The 19,088-nt window shown below is 41.7% G+C and overlaps 2 protein-coding genes across 3 annotated transcripts in view; both read left to right on the top strand.

Moving 5' to 3' along the window:
• Positions 1 to 4,708, top strand: part of ccdc12 (coiled-coil domain containing 12) — a 95,332-nt gene extending 90,624 nt beyond the window's left edge. Inside the window, exon 7 of the mRNA XM_072260311.1 lies at positions 4,170 to 4,708. Within this exon, the coding sequence (XP_072116412.1) occupies positions 4,170 to 4,249 (80 nt within the window). The 3' untranslated portion in view covers positions 4,250 to 4,708. The remainder of the gene's footprint in view (positions 1 to 4,169) is intronic.
• Positions 4,709 to 12,563: 7,855 nt separating this feature from the next.
• tbrg4 (transforming growth factor beta regulator 4) overlaps positions 12,564 to 19,088 on the top strand; it is a 32,413-nt gene continuing 25,888 nt past the window's right edge. The window contains exons 1-2 of one of the 2 annotated variants that reach the window (XM_072260252.1): positions 12,564 to 12,611; positions 18,178 to 18,648. In XM_072260252.1, coding sequence (XP_072116353.1) covers positions 18,226 to 18,648 — 423 coding nt within the window. In that variant the 5' untranslated portion in view covers positions 12,564 to 12,611; positions 18,178 to 18,225. Of the gene's footprint in view, positions 12,612 to 12,637; positions 12,859 to 18,177; positions 18,649 to 19,088 lie in introns of those variants that run through there. The other variant, XM_072260259.1, reaches the window with a different exon arrangement.

Genomic DNA, 19,088 nt, shown 5'->3' with positions numbered 1-19,088 from the left:
TTTTTACGCACAACAGTCTCTAGAGTTTACAGAGAATGGTGCAATAAACAAAAAAACATCCAGTGAGCAGCAGTTCTGTGGGAAAAATCGCCTTGTCAGTGAAAAGCGTCAAAGGAGAATGGCCAGATTGGTCAAGTGGACAGGAAGGTGACAGTAACTCAAGTAAGCACATATTACAACAGTGGTGTGCAGAAGAACATCTCTGAACACATGCACATTAATCCTTGAAGTGGATGGGCTACGGCATCAGAAGACCACGAGCATATACAGTGTCCACTTTATTAGGTACAGGTGGTATCTAATAAAGTGGCCACTGAATATCGATATCATGACCAGTAAACCTAAGGAGGGACAGGCAGAACAGGGTAATAGACATAGTATGGAAGAGTTTAAGTGTGCTTATCTTAATGCTAAGCATTTTTAAAGTAAGGGGAAGGGAGAGGGAGGACTGGATGCTCAATGTTCAAACTTTCCGAAAAGATAGGGAAGTAAAAGAGAGAGGTGAGTTGCACCATTAATCAAGAGAAATTGCCCAGCTGCGCTTGGGAGACATAATGGAGGGCTTATTCACTGAGTATATCTGTGGAACTCAAAAATAAGAAAAGTACAAAACACTTTGGGGCTATACTTCAGAACCTTCCCCTTCCCCTTCCCCCTCCCCCATGCCAAAAGCCACGGGAGCATTAAAGAACAGATATGCAGGCAGTTTACAGATGTATAAACAACAGGTATTGCCATGGGTGATTTTAACTTGCTCATTATTGCCTGCAACCTCCTTAATGTAAGAGGTTAGATGGAGAAGAAATGGTGAGGTGCATCGAGGAGGATTCTTAAATTGTCCAATGGGAGGAGGAGCCGTACTGGATCTGGTGTGGGCAATTGAGCCTGGTCATGTGACTGACCTCAGTGGGAGAACAATAAGGAAATAGTAATCACAATTTCTAAAGTTTTAAGATCGCTTTAAGTAAAGATGATCACGGACCTCGAAGGAAAAAAAAAATTGGAGCAGGGCAAATTATAAGATTATTAGGCAGGAACTGGGGAGAATTGGGAGCATCTGTTTTTGGGCATTCATAATTGACATGTGGAGGGTGTTTAACTTGCATGGAGGACAGGACCACAGTAAGAAGGAAGGACAAGGATGGCAACGTAAGGGAACCCTGGATATTGAGAGAAGTGCTGAAGTTAGTTGAGAAGAAAAACGAAGCATTTAAAGGTTTAGGAATTTAAAATCAGACAGTTCTTGAAGATTATAGAGAAATGGACTTAAAGGGAATTAGGAAGGCCAGAAGGGTTCATGAGAAGACCTTGCAGGAAGGATTAAACTAAATCCCAAAGCATTCTATACATTAAGAGCAAGAGGATAACCAGGGAATGGGTAAATCCAATCAAGGATAAAGAAAGGAACATCCGCTTGGAGTCAGAATGTGAGTGAGGTCCTACATGTGCTATTTGACCACAAGTCCCTACAAAGGATTACAAGGACTGCTGAGAGGATCATCTGGGTCTCCCTTCCACCCATTATAGATATTTAACAGGAGCGCTGCGTATGCAAGGCCCTTAGCATTGTCAATGATTTCTCACATCTATCCAACAATCTTATTTGACTCTCTACCACCAGGCAGGATCTTCTCTCCCCCCAGGTTGTAAGACTACTGAACTCCCTGCCACCACATATGAATCGCCTCATATGGTCTCATCATGTATGAAACGACAGTAGCGTTATACGGTTTACTTTTTAAAGTTGCAATATGTACATATTATTTGTTAATTTTGATAATATTACTTTTGATGATACTGAATTTGAAGTACTTGATTTACCAAAAAGGATGTGGGAGATAGTGTAATCAGTGTGGAGTGTGGTAATAATGCTAGAGCATTTCGAAATAACGGAAATGAGGTAGTGTTCAAAGTTCAAAATAAACTTATTATCTAAGTACATATATGTCATCATATACAATCCTGAGATTTGTTTTCTTGCAGGCAGTCAGTAAATCCAAGAACCATAACAGAATCAATGAAAGACTTCTGCCAACAAAGTGGGCAAACAATTAATATGCAAAAGACAACAAACTGTGCAAACACAAGGGGAAAAAAATAGTAATATAAAGTAAATAATAAATATCGAGAACATGAGATGAAGAGTTCTTGAATGAGTCCATAGGTTGTAGAACAGTTCAGTGTTGTGCCTCATAAAGAACGTTAAGGTGGGTAAGGCCCCAGCACCTCTTGGGGATGTATACCCCAGGTTATTGAGAGACTTTGATCAACATCTTTGTCCTCTCTAACCACAAGTAGGGTTCCAAAGGGCTGGTGAGTTGCTCATGTTGCTTTGTCATTCAAGAAGGGAAATGGTGATAATACTGTAAAATATAGATTGGTGAGTCTCAAGTTACTGGTAGGGATGCTATCGGAGAGGAGCTTTGGGCATAGGATAGGAACATTTTGGAAAATCATGACCAAATTATGAACAATCAGCTTGGTTTTGTACATGACCTATCTTATTAATTTGATTGAAAAACGCTTTATTCTGCACTTTGTTTTGGTACTACCTTGTATACTGTAGTATGAACTGATCTGTTTCAACAGCATACAAGGCAAGTTTTTCCACAGTATCTTCGTACATGTGATAAAAATAAACCAATTTACCAAATGACATTGAATTGCATAATTATCAGTAAATATCCCCAATTTTAATCTTGTGGAAGGAAAGTCATTCATGAAGCAACACAAGATGGTTGCTTAGCACACTGTCCTGAGGAACTTCTCCAGTGATCTCCTAAGGAAAGAATGTTTGTCCTCTCAGCCACATCATCTTCCTTGTGGGAAATATAATTCTAGCCACTGAAATATTTTGACTTTATCCATTTTATCAAGACACTGATGCCACACTCAAAAATTTATTTGTTGTCATGGGCAGTCACTATCACATTACCTCTAGAATTCAGGCTTTCAGTTGATATTTTGACTAATGCAGAGCAAAATGATCCTTGTAGAAACCAAACTGGACAAGTGATAGGTTATTGATGAGTAGCAGTAGTAATTGCACCTTCTGCCTCTGAATGTAGACTATTTGGACAGTCATTTAGTCAGACTGAATTTGTCTTGCTTTTTGTGAGCAGGTTATATGTGAACTATGTTCTACTTTATCAGGTTGATATCAGTGTTTTAATAGCACTGTAGGGTCTTGGACAAAAGAACTGCATTCCAGAGCTAGCTGTACCTCTAACCAAGTCCAGTCTAGGACATACCTCCTCCCACCAGTATACCACTAGGCTGTCACATTTGGTATGTCTGTTCTGCTGTAGAGCAATATGTACCTAAGAATTATGACAATTGGGTCTGGCACATTGTTGGATAAAATTCTGAGAACTGCTTACGGCTTGGAATTGACAGGTCTGAGGGACTGCTTTCCCAATTCAGGCCATCAGTCCCCAGATGTTTGCGAGGTGGACTTTGCAAGGTTGCCTGGACAGCACATTGCTATATTCATGGCAAGTGATCAGTCCAGTTCTATTCTTTTTCTATATGTACATAGGGCTATTGCTGCAATTGAGTGACATGCTCTGCTGCTTCAAGAGGGCATTTAATAATCAACTGCATGGGTAGGTCCATATTGGCCAGAGCTTGTAAGGATAGCAGGACTCTTTTCTAATTGATGAAGGAAATCCAGATCATCACTATTGAAACCAGTCTCTCCACCCCCCCCCCCCCAATTTAACTGAAATTAAATTCCACACCTGCTGTGCAGGGAACTGAACATGAATCTTTGAATTGTCCAGGTCTCTGAATTACTAGTATAGTGATTTATATTACCAGTCAGGCAGCTTAACTACTAATCTTGAGTATAAATACCATTTGGCAGATTATAATTTTGTTTTGATTGTTTCTCTCTGGGGTTTGTGGTGCATATTGGGCTGCAACCTTGCTGTTTCTTTAGCATTTGTCCGTTTTTTACGAGGCCGAGTTGCTTGCTCGATGCTCAAACCAGCACAGATGAAAAGTGTGCAAAGAGCTGGCTGGATTTGAACCCAAGACCACTTGCCTCGAGGTCTGGTGCGAATGCCACTACATCACCGGCTGGCTAATATGTTTGTTTGCCTTAAGCTAATTCTTAGATTTGGATATATTATTGAGTGATGTTAATTTAGATAATTTATTTCCCACAGGTGAGAAACTAAAAGGCAATGAAGATGACCTAGCATCTGCAGTTGGAGCAGTAAAACAGGAAGATTATGACTCTGAGTGACTCCTGGTCCTCTGGTGGACAGTAATTTTGGGTCAGCCACAAGCTAGTTAACTTCAGGGTATAAGTACATGCATGCCATTTTATGTCCCCTGTTCACCTTCTCTTTGAAGAGAAAATGCCAATGTATCAGATCAGGGTTGAAGCACATTGAAAAGGTGGCCTTCATTCCACCTTACAGGCAGGACTCCGCTTTCTACATTGACTTCTGGCTGCTGATGTAATAATCCCATTTTCTCTGTTGCCACTGTTCCACATACTGATCTGCGATGAACTTCCGTCTTCAATTCAAATGTCTTGTTATTATGCTAATTTTAAATTTAATTATGGATGTATATTTTTCGATGATCTTGATTGTAATACACCTTCGCTAGATCACCTGTCATTTCATTTCCAGGTCAGAGCCCAGGTTTGTTCTTTAAAAATCAGCCCTTCTGAAATAAAGGTCATTGTTTTTACTCATTTGCTTTGTTTTCCCTGTGCCTTAATGTTTAAAAATTGATTGCAGTGTTCAGCATGGTCTAACTAGCACATATAATGCTGGAGGAACTCAGCAGGTCCAGCGGCATCTATGGAGAGGAATAAACAGTTGACGCTTCAGGCTGAGGCCCTTCATCAGGATTGGAACAGAAGTGGGGGGGGAGAAGAGCAAGAAGAAGAAAGTGGGGTGGTAAGAAGGAGTACAAGCTGGCAAGTGATTGGTGAAGCCAGATGTGAAAAATGGTGGGTGGGGTAGGTGGTGAAAGGAGAAACAGGGTGATGGGTGGAAAGGGTAAAGGGCCGAAGAAGGAAAATGGACCATGGGAGAAAGTGGAGGAGGAGGGGCCCCAGAGGGAGGTGATGGGCAGGTGAGGAGAAGAGAATGGGGTAAGCAGGGAGTCAGAATGTGAATTGGAAAAAGAGAGAAGGAGAGGGTGTAAAAGTACCAGAAGTTAGATAAATCAGTGTTCATGCTGTCAAGTTGGAAGATACCCAGATGGAATACAAGGTGTAGCTCCAACTTGAGAGTGGCCTCATCACGGCAGCAGAGGAGGCCACCATTGGTTGTCGGAATGGGAAGGGGCAGTGGAATTAAAATGGTTAGACCATGGACATAGGAGGAGAATTAAGCCATTGAGCCCATGAAGTCTGCTCTGCCATTCCATTATGGCTGATCCTGGATCCCACTCAACCCTATACACCTGCCTTCCCGCCATGTCCTTTGATGCCCTGACCAATCAGGAAACTATCAACTTCCACCTTAAATATACCCAAGGACTTGGCCTCCACCACGGTCTGTGGCGGATCATTCCAGAGGTTTACTACTCTCTTGATAAAAATATTCCTCCTTACCTCTGTGCTGAAGGGTCGCCCCTCAATTTTGATGCTGTGCTCTCTAGTTCTGGACACCCCGCTACAGGAAACATCCTCTTTATATCCGCCTTATCAAGTCTTTTCAACATTTGGTCGGTTTCAATGAGATCCCCATGCATTCTTCTAAATTCCAGTGAGTACAGGCCCAAAGCTGCCAAATGCTGCTAATATGTTAACCCCTTCATTCCTGGAATCATCCTTGTGAACCCCCTCTGGACTGTCTCCAAAGACAACACATCCTTTCTGAGATATTTGGTTGGCCAAATGTGTTTGACAATGCAGTTCACAAGCTATGTCGGGTCTCACTGATGAGAAGCACCAGGACATTTTGTGTGTATTAGTCTGGATTTCCAGTATTGCAGAATCTCTTGTATTTATCAGTATGCAGTTGTTTTTGGAGTGGTGCCTCCTCATGTCTTTCATCACAGACTGGTGGATTGCCTATAGTTGGCTTTAAGGGAAGGAACCAAAAGTGCTCAGACCTGGAGCCTCCCCAAAACAATTTATAAAATGTTTTCACTTTGTCACAATCTCTGCTTTTGGCTCACTTGATCCTTTAGTGAATTTCATTAAATTGCTGTGATTTGGTGTGATTTGGTGAATTTGGAGGAAAAAGCGTGGCTGTAAGGTTGTATAAGAAGCAGAGACCAGAGTTGTGATTAAGATTTAAGAGGACTGTTAGTATGAGGTTAAAACTCAATAATTGTAAAGCATAATTCTCTCCACAGGCTTCAAACCTAAATCTAGACTTGTTCAATAAGTGTTAATAAAATGTAAGTTTGCAAAGCATCATAACCTGTACAAAATGTATATTGTAAGTACTTGGCATTCAAGATGTAGTAAATTTGACGAGACATTGGCTTTGTGGGAGGAGGCAGAGTGTGGTAGTAGATGGTTGCCTCTCTGACTTGGAGGCCTGTGACTAGAGGAGTGCTGCAGGGATTGGTGTTGGGTTCGTTATTGTTTGTCATCTATATCAATGATCTGGATGATACTGTGGTTAACTGGATCAGCAAGTAAGCAGATGACACCAAGATTGTGGATGTAGTGGACACTGAGGAAGACTATCAGAGCTTGCAGTGGTATCTAGACCAGATGGAAAAATGGCAGATGGAATTTAATGGAGACAAGTGTCAAGTGTTGCAATTCAATAGGGCCAACCAGGGTAAGTCTTGAGCAGTGAACACTAGGGCACTGAAGAGTGCCGTAGAACAAAGGGATCTGGGAAGACAGGTTCACAATTCATTCAAAGTGGTGGCACAGATAGATGGGGTTGAAAATTGGCATATTGGCCTTCATGAGTACAGGAAATGGGATGTTATGTTGAAGTTGTATAAAACATTGGTGAGGCTTAATATGGAATATTATGTGCTGTTTAGGTGACCTACCTGTAGGAATAAAATATTTAAGGTTGAAAGAGTACAGAGAAAATTTTCTAAGATGCTGCCAGGACTGGAGGACTTGGGTTGTAAGGAAAGATTGAATAGGTTAGGACTTTATTCCTTGGAACGTAGGAAATTGAGGGGAGATTTGATCGAGGTATACAAAATAATAAGGGGTATAGATGGGGTAAATGCAAGCAGGCTTTTTCCTCTAAGGTTCATGGCTTAAGGGTGAAAGGTGAAAAGTGTAAGGGGAACATGAGGGGAAACTTCAGTCAAAGGGTGGTGAGTGTATGGATTGAGCTGCCAGCACAAGTGGTGCATGCAAGCTCAATTTCAACGTTTAAGAGAAGTTTGGATAGGTATGTGGATGGTGAGGGTATGAAGGGTCATGGTCCGGGTGCAGGTCAATGGGAGTAAGCCGTTCAAATGGTTTAGCACGGACTACTTGGGTCAAAGGGCCTGTTTCTGTGCTCTACTGGTAAGGCATAGAGTCATAGAAAAGTAGTGTCTGAATGACCAGAGATGAGTGAAATACTCCTTTCAGGTAATGTGTCAAATGATTATGTTTAAGAATGGTTTCTTTTAAAAGCTAAGCATTTCTTATCTTACAGACCAAAATATCTTCTCTGTGGTTTATCCCAATATTTGAAGGTTTGTGTGTGTGTGTGTGTGTGTCTGACCCCCTCCCCCCACCTTCCATTTCGCTGTAGAGTGCAATTCGAATTGCTTGAAAGTTGATATTCTGGAAAAGGCAACTCTGTGATTGCCACTAGATCTACACCCTAAACATTCATTTCCTCCTGCACATTGTACGTGCAGTGATTCAAAAAAGACAGCTCACCAACACCCTCTTATGGTCTTGTGAGAAAATCTGCAGATGCTGCAAATCCAAAGCAACAACAAAATGCTGGGAGAACTCAGCAGGTCAGGCAACGTCTATAGAAGAGAGGTGAACAGTCAACATTTTGGGCCGAGACCTTTCATCAGGACTGTTTAACCATATTGATAAACGAATAAGAAAATGTCCAATTCGAGAGGATTATACGGTCTATCTGACACAGAAGATGCATTTTTGTGCGTAGAGCAGTGCGGAGATGTTGTGCTCCAGTTTCCGTTACAACAAGAGAGCTGCAGGAGGAGGTCATGGATTCGGGCTGCATCAGTGGAGGCTGAGGCAGGGTCGATCTTTCAGGTCGAGATCCTGAATCAGAAAGGTGCTTACCCTTTAAAGAAACTGATAAGCTCAGCGGTCAGGACTGAACCAGGGTCTCAAACGAAATGTGGACTATTCCTTTTCCTCAAAGTATACTGTTAGTTCAGTAGCGTTCCTCCTGCAGTTTATCTCCACTTTCAGATTTTAATACCTTTTGACCATCTGGAGTTAGGCTGGTTTTTCAACTCGATCGTCTTCAAACAATTCCTGAATATACTCAGTCCATCTGTTCATAATCTCATCTTTTTCCATGATAATGGTACCGTCCTTTGCTTTCAAACATCTACCCGAAGAACAGAGGAGCCTTTTACCAGTGATATTCTTGATTTGTTGATGTAACCTTTTTGGATCAGTAATAGGGATTCTTTCTATTTGGTCACATTCCTGGTTTAACCATTCTTCTTTGGCTTTTTGACATAAGCTTTTAACTTTTTTATCTAAGGACTTATATTCTATAGGATTTGCTTTCTTCCATCTCCTGTCTTCCATTAGATTTTTGATTTCATCTGTCATACATTTATTCTTTGTGTTTTTTTCTTTTTTAGGAATCACTGACTTTGCTGATTCTACCAAGCCATCCTTTCGAGAGTTAAACTTAATTTCTTCATCATTGCTATCACCTTCAACAGATTCTATTTCTAGACTTTGAAATTTATTCCTTACCTCAGTTGTAAATTTTTGTCTTAAGTTTTCTTCAATTAATTGTGAGTAGTCAAGGGATTGTTCAGGTTTTTGCTTTAGTTTTTTAAGTTTTACTTTTACATGACATACTGCTGGGTTATGGTCACTATTACAGTCTGCACCTGGATGTGTTTTGCATTGAGTCACTGAGTGTCTAAATCTTTGGTTTATAGTAATAAAGTCAATTTGATTTCTAGTGTTATCACCTGGACTTTTCCAGATCCACAAGCATCTTGGATGTTTTTTAAAGTAGGTATTCATAATGACCTGATTACTCATCTTGCACCATTCTACCCATTTCTCACCTCTTTCATTTCTTTCCCCTAGTCCAAATTTTCCTATGGTATTTCCATCAGTACCTTGTCCTACTTTAGCATTTAGATCTCCCATGACAATAACAATATCTTAAAATTTGCATCCATTCTTTGCTTGTTCAAGCTCTTCATAGAATTTATCTATATCCTCATTTGTTCCATCCATTTTTGGTGCATACACCTGTATAATTGCTAAATCAAATGGTTGTCCTGTGAATCTAACAAGGAGCACTCTTTCTGATGTCCTAAAACACTTTTTGCCGTGTTTTCATCCATAAGAATTCCTATTCCATTAGTATGGGATGTTCCACAAGAATAAATAGTGTTTTGTTTCTATTCTGACATGTTTCAGCACCTATCCAATGAACTTCACTAATTCCCATGATGTTAACCTTTAGTCTTTCCATTTGATTTATCACATTGTCCAATCTTCCTGCTTGATATAGGGTTTTTACATTCCAAGTGGCAATAATTTTCTTTTGTGTTACTTGAATTTTATGAGCAGTAGCTTGATGACGGTCAGGGATCCCCTACTGAGCGAAGTATATTCAGGAATTGTTTGAAGACGATCGAGGTGAAAAACCAGAAATTAAGAAAAACATTGAAGGTCCAAGTATTTTAAAATCTGAAGTTTGTAATGCAAAAATAAGATGAAGAAAGGAAAGGCAGCAGGTCCTGATGAAATAGTAATAGAACAAGATATTGCCCTTGAAGATTATGGAATTGAAAAACTTACAGATTTAATCAATGACATTTATGAAACTGGAATAATACCAGAAGAGATGAAAAAAACAGTATTTATCATTCTGCCGAAGAAACCTGGAGCAATAGAATGTGAATTACATAGGACAAGTTTAATGAGTCATATCACCAAGATATTTCTAAGAATTTTGATGACAAGAACTAAAAGTAAGATGCAAGCTGAAATAAGAATGTGGTTTTGTGAAAGACAAAGATACAAGAAACACAATATTGATGTTAAGGATGCTATCAGAACGAGCTATTCAAGTGCAAAAGGATTTGTTTGTTTTATCATCTACACAAAAAAGTGAAGAACAATTAAGTTATTTGAAATATTCCAGGAAACTCTAGATCTAGATTCGAAAGACCTCTGCCTAATCAGAAATCTGTACTGGGAACAAACTGCTGCTGTAACAATAGCTGGAGAAGTGAGTCAGTTTACGAAAATCAAGAGAGGTGTTCAACAAGGGTGTGTTTTCTCCCCTGATTTGTTTAATGTGTACAGTGACACAATATTACAAAAAATAAGAGACATCTTGGGAATCAAAGTTGGCGGTGAAATCATCAATAATTTCAGATATGCAGATGACACTGTTAATTGCAAGTATGGAGGAAGAACTACAAAACTTAATTGACACAAAATACTGTTGGAACGCAGCAGGCCAGGCAGCATCTATAGGAAGATGTACAGTCGACGTTTCAGGTGGAGACCCTTCGCCAGGACTAAGGGAAGAAAGAGATAGTAAGAGATTTGAAAGGGGGAGGAGGAGACCCAAAATGATAGGAGAAGACAGGAGGGGAAGGGATGAAGCCAAGAGCTGGGAAGTTGATTGGCAAAAGGGATACAAGGCTGGAGAAGGGGGAGTATCATTAGGACGGAAGGCCTTGGAAGGAAGAAAGGGGGAGGGGAGCACCAGAGGAAGATGGAGAACAGGCAAGGAGTTATTGTGAGAGGGAAAGAGAGAGAAAAAATAAATAATACATTAGGGATGGGGTAAGAAGGGGATTGATTTCTCTAACTTCTGTTAATGCCCCTCCTCTCCTCCTTACCCCATCCCTAATTTATTATTTATCTCTCTCTCTTTCCCTCTCACAATAATTCCTTGCCTGTTCTCCATCTTCCACTGGTGCTCCCCTCCCCCTTTCTTTCTTGTATCCCTTTTTCCAATCAACTTCCCAGCTCTTGGCTTCATCCCTCCCCCTCCTGTCTTCTCCTATCATTTTGGGTCTCCCCCTCCCCCTCCCACTTTCAAATCTCTTACTATCTCTTTTTTCCATTAGTCCTGACGAAGAGTCTCGACCCGAAACGTCGACTGTACTACTTCCTATAGATGCTGCCTGGCCTACTGCATTCCACCAGCATTTTGTGTGTGTTGCTTGAATTTCCAGCATCTGCAGATTTTCCCGTGTTTGCATTTTAAAAAACTTAATTGATATAGTTGAAGAAAGTGCAAAAATGGGTTATCTATCAATTGCAAAAAAACAATGTATGGTGATATCCAAAAAGAAGGAGAATCCTATCTGCAGGCTGAGAATAAACGGGGAAGACATAAAACAAGTACAGAACATTTGCTACTTAGGAAGCTGGGTGGCATCAGATGGCAGGTGCGACATGGACATCAATAGAAGAATAGGGATGGCAAAAGACACCTTATGAGCATGAAGAGTATACTAACCAATACTAAACTAGGCATGACAACCGGCCTCAGCGTACTGAAATGTTAGATTTATCCAGTTATGTGGCTCAGAATGTTGGATAATTTCTAGTAACATGAGGAAATGAATTGAAGCAGCAGAGATGTGGTTTTTGAGGAGGATGCAAAGAATATCATGGACGAAACGAATATCTAACAGGGATGTCATGAACAGAGCAAACACAAAAAGAGAAATAATGTATGAGATCATGAAAAGGCATCGTAACTTCATTGGGCATGTGATTAGGAAAGAGGTGTTAGAATACACAGTAATTATGGGAAAGATTGAAGGGAAGAAAGCAAGAGGAAGACAAAGACAAATGATGATGGAGATGGAGACAGCAGCCAGAGAACTGGAAATGAATACCAATGAATTTATCTACTTGGCCCGAAACAGGAGTGTGAGAGCCATAGCTGTCAAAACACAAACTGGGCACGGCACCTGATGATGATGGTGGAGTTAGGCAAGCCCGCCGGAGCTGAGGCATTTCTGTATCTGCGAATATCCGGGAAGTGTGGGGGCTGGGGAGGAGTTAGTTCGCAGAATTGGAAAATTAGAAGTGAAGTCTTGAGGAAGGAGCCGGCAATATTTCAAATTTCGCACACACAAAATGTTGAAGGAACTCAGCAAATCGGGTAGTATCATGGAAGGCAGTAGGCAGTCGACGTTTCATGCCGAGACCCTTAACCAGATCAGTTCTCTAGATTCTGCCTGACTTTTGCTGAGTTCCTCCAGCATTTTGTGTGTGTTGCTGAAAATTTCCAGCGTCTGCGGAATCTTTTGTTTATTGTTTCAAATGTGATATCAATTTACTTTTGGATTTGCATCGACCAGTTGCGAGTGACTCTGCTCCAATGACGTATCACTGGTGCTTCTCACCGGGAAATGTTTCCTGGTACGTCACGGCGCCGCGCGTGAGGGCCGTGCGCACGTCAAATGACGTGAGACGTTGAAGGGCGGCCATGCCGGACTCGGGGATGAGGGTGAGTGTCTGGGTGCTGTGACCCCCAGTGAGTTAAACCCGGGGCTCCCGGGCCGGGGGTGGTTCACAGGACTCGGCAGCGAGAGAAGGAACCTGGCCATTTTAACCGGTCAGAAGTAGAGCCACGGTCTCATTCCCCCCAGGGACACTGCAGCCCTGGTGCAATGGCATCTGCCAGCTCCACTTTCACCCTCATTCTGGAGATTTGGCCCGTTCTTTCCACCCCCCAGGGTCGTCGTTCTTCTCTGGTAATATCCGCGTCCTGTTCCATTGCGAAGGCAAATGTGTTTCAACACCTGGACTGGAATGCCTGAAGGTGTGGCTAGGAGGTCAGGGTGTTAAACAGCCGGGTGTAAAGAAGGAAACTAATAAAATGGAACCCATGCTCTTCAAGCAACACACATCAAAGTTGCTGGTGAACGCAGCAGGCCAGGCAGCATCTCTAGGAAGAGGACTAACTGGTCCTGACGAAGGGTCTCGGCCTGAAACGTCGACTGCACCTCTTCCTAGAGATGTTGCCTGGCCTGCTGCGTTCACCAGCAACTTTGATGTGTGTTGCTTGAATTTCCAGCATCTGCAGAATTCCTGTTGTTCCCATGCTCTTCAAGTAGTTTCCACTTTCCAAATATTGGAAACAAAAAGGAGCATTACTCCAATCAGACTACAGCGAAATATTGTATATAATTCACATAATTATATGTGAAAGTCTTAAAGATTGTAGCGTCTGCAGGATCTCTTGTGTCCATGATTTACTACAGGCCAACTTATCCACACCGATCAGGATGCCAATCTAAACTAAACCCATCTGCCTGCATGTAGTCCACATCTCTGTTCCCTGTCTGTTCATACGTATGTCTAGATGCCTCCTAAATATCACCATCATATTTGCTTATACCTCCCCTCCTAACATGATTTTGGGCATCTGCCACTCTGTAAAATTAAACTGCCTTGCCTTTATCTCAGGTTAAACATATGCCTTCTAGTATTTGACATATAAAGAATCTGTTTATCCTGTTTGTGCCTCTCATAACTTTTTATTCATTTATTTGGAGATACAACACGGAACAGGGACCTTCTGGTCCAACGAGCCACACTGCCCAGCAACGCACCTATTCAACACTACCTTAATCACAGGACAATTTATAATGGCTAATTGACTTACTAATTGAATTGAATATATTTAAATCTTACATCCATCCCACAACATGAGTGAGTAATCTTTGCGTTGGAATGTACAGACGTGAATTTATGAGCCTAATGGCTTGTAGAAAGAAGCTATCCCATAGCTTGTTGGCCCTGGCTTTAATGCTGCGGTACTATTTGCCAGACAGAAGCAGCTGAAACAGTTTATGGTTGGGATGACTGGTTTCCCTGACGATCATCCAGGTGTTCTTTCTGCACCTGATGCTGTAAATGCCCTCAGTGGAGGGAAATTCACATCTACAGATGCGCTGGGCTGCCTGTACCACTCTCTACAGTACCCATTGATCAAGGTTGGTGCAGTTCCCGTACCAAGCGGTGATACAGCCAGTCAAGATGCTCTCCATGGTGCCCCTGTAAAAATTCTTGAGGATTTGGGGGCTCGTGCCAAACTATTTCACTTGCTTGAGGTGGAAGAGATGCTGTTGTGCTTTTTTTTTTTGCCATACAGCCAGTGTTTACAGTCCAGGTGAGATCTTTGGTGATGTGTCAACCAAGGAACTTGAAGCTACTCACCCTCTGAACTGCAGACCCATTAATGTTGAGCAGGGAGAGCCTGTCTTGGTTCCTCCTGTAATCCACGATCAGCTCTTTTGTTTTTTGGACATTGAGGAAGCGGTTGTCATCCTGGCACCACTGTGTCAGGGTGTCAAACTCTCGTCTGTAGGCTGTCTCATCACCACTAGAGATAAAAGCTGATCAAAATCGTGTGATCTGTGAATTTGATCAGCAGACTGGAGCTGTGTGTGGCAGCACAGTCGTGGGTGTAAAGGGAGCGAGGTGGAGACTCAGGACACAATGCGGGGGAGGGTGTGGGGCACCTTTGTTGAGGGGCAGAGATGAGGGAGCCCATCCTTACCACCTGTCGGCAATCCGATGGGAAGTCTAGGATCCAGGTGCACAAGGCGGGGTGCAGGCAGAGGTCTGAGCTTCCTGTCAAGTCTGGAGGGAAGTATGGTGTTAAATGCTGAACTGTAGTCCAGGAACAGCATTCTAACATATCCATCCCTCTTCTCCAAGTGAGCAAGGACGGTGTGTAGTGCTGCGGCTATGGCATCATCGGCAGACCAGTTCCGTCGGTAGGCGAATTGTAGGGGTCCAGTGTGGGTGGTAGCACGCTGCAGATGTAATCTTTAACTAGCCTGTCAAAGCATTTGCTTATAATTGTGGTGAGTGTGACAGGGCGCCAATCATTCAGGCATGCTACCTTTGTTTTCTTAGGCACGGGGACAATGATGGATGATTTGAAACAGGAGGGCACTACACACTGGGAGAGGGAGAGATTAAAAATGTCTATAAACACACCAGCCAGCTGTTCAGCACACACTTTGAGAACGCACCCTGGGGTGCCGCTGCCTTGCGGCTGTTGACACGTTGGAATGTTCTGCATACCTCAACTTTGGAGATTACCAAGGTGCAGGTCTCGTTGGCGGCTCTCCTTGGGGGTTGAGTCCTGTCAACCTCGAATCGAAAGCAGTGAAACATTTGGCTTGTCCGGTAGCAAGATGGCAGTGTTAGCTGTTCTGCTGCATTTCTTCTTGGAAGTCCGCGATGGTGTGCAGTCCTTGTCACACGCTGCAGGTGTTATTTGTCGCAGAATTGTGACTGGATTTTGTCCCTGTGTTGCTGTTTTGCCACCTTGATGGCTCTATGTAAATCATGGTACATTTTTGTACTGTGGGAGGAAACTGGAGAACCCAAAGAAAACCCATGAGGTCATGGGGAGAACTAGTCTTTTGAACACCGCACTCCAGAATGCTCCAAGTTGTAATAGTGTTGCACTAACCCCTATGCTACCATGGCATGATTGATATACTATCAATTCACCTCTTGGCTATTGACACTGGTGAAAACAGTCCAAGTTTGTTCAACCTCTCCTTAAACCTAATACAATCCAATCCAGGTTTCAATTACTTCAGATCGGTGTCCCCTCATTTTTGATCTTACTATGAAGGAAAGTAGTTTCTTCCTATTAAGCTCACCATACTATGTCATGGATTTCCATTCTGCATCCTCTCTCTTCCAAAGTGAATAGAACTAACTCATCCTGTCTTTCAACATTAGAATTTTCCAGTCCTGGGAACATCCTCATGGATCTTCCTTGTGTTGTCTTTTGCACAATCCCATTTTTCCTGTAATTTGGCTGTACTTGTGTTGTTGCCTAACTAGTGTCATATATAGTTCCAGCATACCCTTCCTGATTGCATATTCAGTAGCTTGGGTAATCTTGCATATCTTTTCAACACCTTACTGACCCGCCTTGTGAACTTTACACATCTGTGCACATATGCTCCAAGGTTCCAGTTATTGTATATTCTTTATCTTGTTTTGGACTCTGTCTCCCTCCCCTTTTCCAGTCGGATAACTTTACCCATTAACATTTACCACTTCCTTCCCAACTGACTAAACTAGAATATACTCAAAGCTATCCAGCATCCATGGAGCATGGAAGGTAGATGTGGGGAAGGTGGTGGAATATGTTGGTTCCGTGACAATTACTGAAAAAAAAATTACTGTGTAATCACACAAATTTTCTAGTGTTAAATAATTCAGTGTAATCTCCTTACCCTTTTACACAGTAAAGTTTTACAGATAAGATCTACCTATTGAGGCTCAATGGTAAAATGTAGCGAAGATAAACCAAATGAATGATTGTACTCATCTTCACATGAAGTGCCAAATCTTCAACATGAACCTTGCTGCGCATTATCATGCAATACGTGTAAATGAGCTGAAAACAACTTTTCATTCTTTCTTTGATAGCACTTGAAATTTCAGTTTGATGTTATTTTCATAAAAATAAAACAATCTTACGGATTTTATGTAGTGAATTTATTCCAGAATTTGGAAAGTGGAAACTAATTGAGCGTGGGCTTCAACTTCATCAGTTTCCCCCTATAGCTGTAAACTGTTTCTCAATATCCTGACCTCTCGGCCACTTTTTCCTGGGCTAGGCTATTGCTTAAACTAAAACACTTAAGTTGCAGTGTCCTTCCGAAATTCAGAATTATTTGCCATGTTCTGGATATTAGTGGAATTTCATCAAGTTCAGTGGAACATTTTTGAGTTGAAGTTGAAGGAGATTTAGGCTGACAGGTCTTTTTGGATAGATTCCTTATGTTTTTTTATGAAATATATAAAAACCTAACAGAACCCAGTTTATCAAATTCAATTAAAAAATCTTAGTATTCTTAGAAACCTTTGCTAGTATGTGAGTATTCCATACTAGGTAAATGAGATCATTGCTGGGACATTTAAAATATGTAATCTAACAATATGGATATGAATTCATCATCATTATATGCCATGTCTTATGATGTGGGCGACCATGGTCTCATGACAATGATAGTTCTTGGCAAATTTTTCTACAGACATAATTTACCATTGCTGCCTTCTATACAGTGTCTTTACGAGATTGGTGACCCCAGTCGTTATCAATACCCTTCAGAGACAGTCTGCCTGGTGTCAGTGGTTGCATAACCAGGACTTGTGATATGGACCAGCTGCTGATATGACCATCCACCACCTGCTCCCATGGCTTCAAGTGACTCTGATTAGAGTGCTACAAAGATGCTACACCTTGCCCAAGGGTGACCAGCAGGGTAGCGGAGGAAAGAAGCACCTTATATACCTTCTTTGGTAGAGACTCGAATATGACTTAGGAAGTTTTCAGGTGACAAAATGGTAGTATTGATTGTGGTGAGGAAAGTTGTAGGCTACAGCATGATATATAATGAGTTGATAAGGTTGACAGAACAAAGACAGATGGGATTTAAACCTGGCAAGTGCAAAGTGATGCACTTTGGAAGGACTAACAAGGGTAGTATCTACACAATAAATGGTAGGGACATACAGGGTAATGAGGAACAGAGGGCCCTTTGTATACAAGTCCAAAGAACCCTGAAGATAGCAACGCAGATGGATGAGGTGGTGAAGAAGATCGCATGACATTTCCTTTCACTAGTCAAGGCATAGAATACAAGAGTTTTTTAAGTCTTGGTATAATTTTAGAATGCATTGGTTAAGCCATTGTTGGAGTACTGTTTTCTGTATACTAATATAGGAAAATGTCATTCCATTGGAGGTGGTGCAGTGGAGATTGACCAGGACATTATACCAAGATAATGTTCTGGTAAATCACTGCACCACCTCCAATGGAATCATATCCTACCTATATTAGAATACTAGAGATTTTTTAAAAGTCTTGGTACAATTTTATAACACATTGGTTAAGCCATTGTTGGAGTACTGTTTCTCATTGAATGATGTAACTAGCTTCAGAGTTTGATGTTTAGCTGGATGAATCATTACTGCAGACAGAAGTATTTAATATGAACATCATAATTTCCTTTTTTTTTAAACTTTAGGTATCATGAGATATAAAGTTTGAAGTGCTTTTACCTGTTCACTTTGCAATGGCAATGACAGCCCGGCTCATGCCCAGGTGCATCCGGCACCTGAGTGCTTCGTTCCTCACTGTTCCAGTCTCCGCTACTGTGCTAACTACCTGCAGGCGAATCATGCCTGAACAGTACTGGTCGTCTGTGCCGTTTGCTGGTGTGCATATGTCTGCTGTTTGCCACCAAACTGACTTGCCTTCTGCTGCTGAAAAACCCCTCAGCCAGCACCCAGAGGACACAAAGATGAAGGAGCTGATTGAGTTAGCCCAGAGTGTAGAGGAGCTCCTACAGATTCCCAGTGACCAGAAAATCAATGGGAACCAAGCAGCCTCAGTGCTTATTCGTATTTGTGTCCTGAAGATAAGTCAGAAGCTGGACCCTCAGGATATCATGGGGGACGAGCGCTTCAAGCATCTTTTGAACACCATTGACAGACAGGTTGGTGACTTTCATTTTGTGAGAAACTTGTCTCATCAGGGATGATACATGTAGTGAAATACTATGTTGTCAGTGTATCACCAGCTGGAATAATAGTTTTTGGGTATTATACTGTCAGAATTATAATCCAGGCATGGTGAAGTTAAAGCATGATAGTTTTAAGAATTTACATCCAATTTATACGAACCTAGAATGTATATGCAGCCAGTAGCAAAAAGTGAGCGTGAAGGAGTCAAATGTCCTTCATGAATACTGGAAACCTGATGTTCATACTTGCTTTATCTTTTATATTGCTTCTGTTTATGATTGATCCTAAATTTCCTCCCCCACTACTTTCCTCCTCACTTGGTTTCCCCTATCACTCACCAGCTTGTACTCCTTCCCCTCATCACCTTTTTCTGGTGGCTTTCCCCATCCTTTCCAGTTCTGATGAAGTGTCT

The sequence above is a fragment of the Mobula birostris genome, chromosome 1, assembly GCF_030028105.1.
Source record: "Mobula birostris isolate sMobBir1 chromosome 1, sMobBir1.hap1, whole genome shotgun sequence".
NCBI lineage: Eukaryota > Metazoa > Chordata > Chondrichthyes > Myliobatiformes > Myliobatidae > Mobula > Mobula birostris.
The sequence above is the reverse complement of the archived record's forward strand: the minus strand, read 5'-3'. Positions and strand labels throughout refer to the sequence as shown.